The 1,883-nt window shown below is 40.7% G+C and overlaps 1 protein-coding gene across 1 annotated transcript in view; it reads left to right on the top strand.

Annotated features, from left to right (window-relative positions):
- Positions 1–1,877, top strand: part of NUDT19 (nudix hydrolase 19) — a 22,719-nt gene extending 20,842 nt beyond the window's left edge. The window contains exon 3 of the mRNA XM_017861724.1: positions 1,525–1,877. Within this exon, the coding sequence (XP_017717213.1) occupies positions 1,525–1,730 (206 nt within the window). The 3' untranslated portion in view covers positions 1,731–1,877. The remainder of the gene's footprint in view (positions 1–1,524) is intronic.
- The last annotated feature ends 6 nt before the right edge of the window (positions 1,878–1,883 follow it).

Here is a 1,883-nt window from a genome sequence, read left to right as displayed (position 1 = left end):
CTTTTTGAAAAAAAAAAAAAAAAAAAAAAAAAAAAAAAAAAAAAAGCTAGGCATGGTGGCTCATGCCTGTAATCTCAGCACTTTAGGAGGCCAAAGCAGGTGGATCACCTGAGGTCGGGAGTTCGAGACCAGGCTGACCAACACGGAGAAACCCCATTTCTACTAATAATACAAAATTAGCTGGACGTGGTGGCACATGCCTGTAATCCCAGCTACTTGGGAGGCTGAGGCAGGAGAATCGCTCGAACCCGGAAGGCGGAGGTTGCAGTGAGGTGAGATTGTGCCATTGCACTCCAGCCTGGGCAACAAGAGCGAAACTGTGTCTCAAAAAGAAAATAAAAAAGATATGTTACTCAACCTAGAGGGGGGAAATTTAGCAGTTTTTTTTTTTGTTTGTTTGTTTGTTTGAGACGGAGTCTCACTCTGTTGCCCAGACTGGAGTGCAGTTGCCCAAGCTGGAGTGCAGTGGCGTGATCTCGGCTCACTGCAAGCTCTGCCTCCCAGGTTCACACCATTCTCCTGCCTCCGCCTCCTGAGTAAATGGGACTACAGGTGCCCGCCGCCACGCCCAGCTAATTTTTTGTATTTTTTAGTAGAGACGGGGTTTCACGTGTTAGCCAGGATGGTCTTGATCTCCTGACCTCACGATCCACCTGCCTCGGCCTCCCAAAGCGCTAGGATTACAGGCGTGAGCCACCACATCTGACCAGTTTAGCAGTTTTGATGTAATTTTTCTAAATTAACCCAAAGATGTTAACAACAGCCCACTTTGAAACACCAAAAGTATATGGATGTCAAGGCCAATCTTAGTATTGAATAGAATAAAGAGAGTCATAAACTAGTAAAACAGTTACAGTTCACAGTGGAAACATACCAGTCACAGTTGTTTATGAGCCCAAAGAAAACTCTTGACTGGGGCGTTGTGAGAGGATATTAAAAACACAAGAAAGAGGACAGGTGCAGTAGTTCAGGCCTGTAATCCCAGCACTTTGGGAGGCTGAGGTGGGTGAATCTTTTGAGATCAGGAATTTGAGACCAGCCTGGTAAATACGGCGAAACCTGTCTCTACTAACAATACAAAGATTAGGCAGGGATGTTGGCAGGCACCTGGAATCCCAGCTACTTGGAAGGCTGAGGCATGAGAATAGCTTGAGCCCAGGAGGTGGAGCTGAGATCACGCCACTGCACTCTAGCCTGGGCAACAGAGTGAGACTCCATCTCAAAAAAACGAAACAAAAAAAGACCAAAAAAACACAATAAAGAAATTGAGGTAAGCTCATAGAATTAGATTAGTTAACAACTATCTCAGTTCCAAACATATTAAACAGATCAAAATAAATAATGATTTAACAACTATCTCAGTTCCAGACATATTAAATATATCAAAATAAATACTGATTTGTATGTCCCTAATATATCAGAGTGATTTATAAAATAATACTCGATGGAATTAAATTTTTATCCCTTCTGCCATGGTGAAAATAATATTGTATTTAAAATAAAATCAAATTTTATCCTTTTCAGGTGATGAGCTATATTTAGAAGATTCAGACTTTTTGGAAAATCTTATGTCTACTGAAAAAAAGACTGAGGAAATCATGAAGGAAGGCAAGCAATTTCACCGGATAGTGATACACAATCGCCACCTTTATGATATCCATGTGACTGTTCAGTCAAAGCATAAGCACGTTTATCCTAAGAACTCTGTAGTAAGTAAGAGCCATTTGTAGGGTGCTCAGGCTTGTTGGTAAAATGGCCTACTTGAAGTCCTCATGAATAATGAGGGCTGAATTTCATTTGCTTGAAACTTAAGGAAGTTTGTGCCTATAAAAGTTACTACAATAAAGTATTTCTTTTTTCTTTTCTATTTTTTTTTTTTTTTT

This window comes from Rhinopithecus bieti, unplaced genomic scaffold (genome assembly GCF_001698545.2).
Source record: "Rhinopithecus bieti isolate Rb0 unplaced genomic scaffold, ASM169854v2 scaffold_62779, whole genome shotgun sequence".
Taxonomy (NCBI): Eukaryota; Metazoa; Chordata; class Mammalia; order Primates; family Cercopithecidae; genus Rhinopithecus; species Rhinopithecus bieti.
The sequence above is the reverse complement of the archived record's forward strand: the minus strand, read 5'-3'. Positions and strand labels throughout refer to the sequence as shown.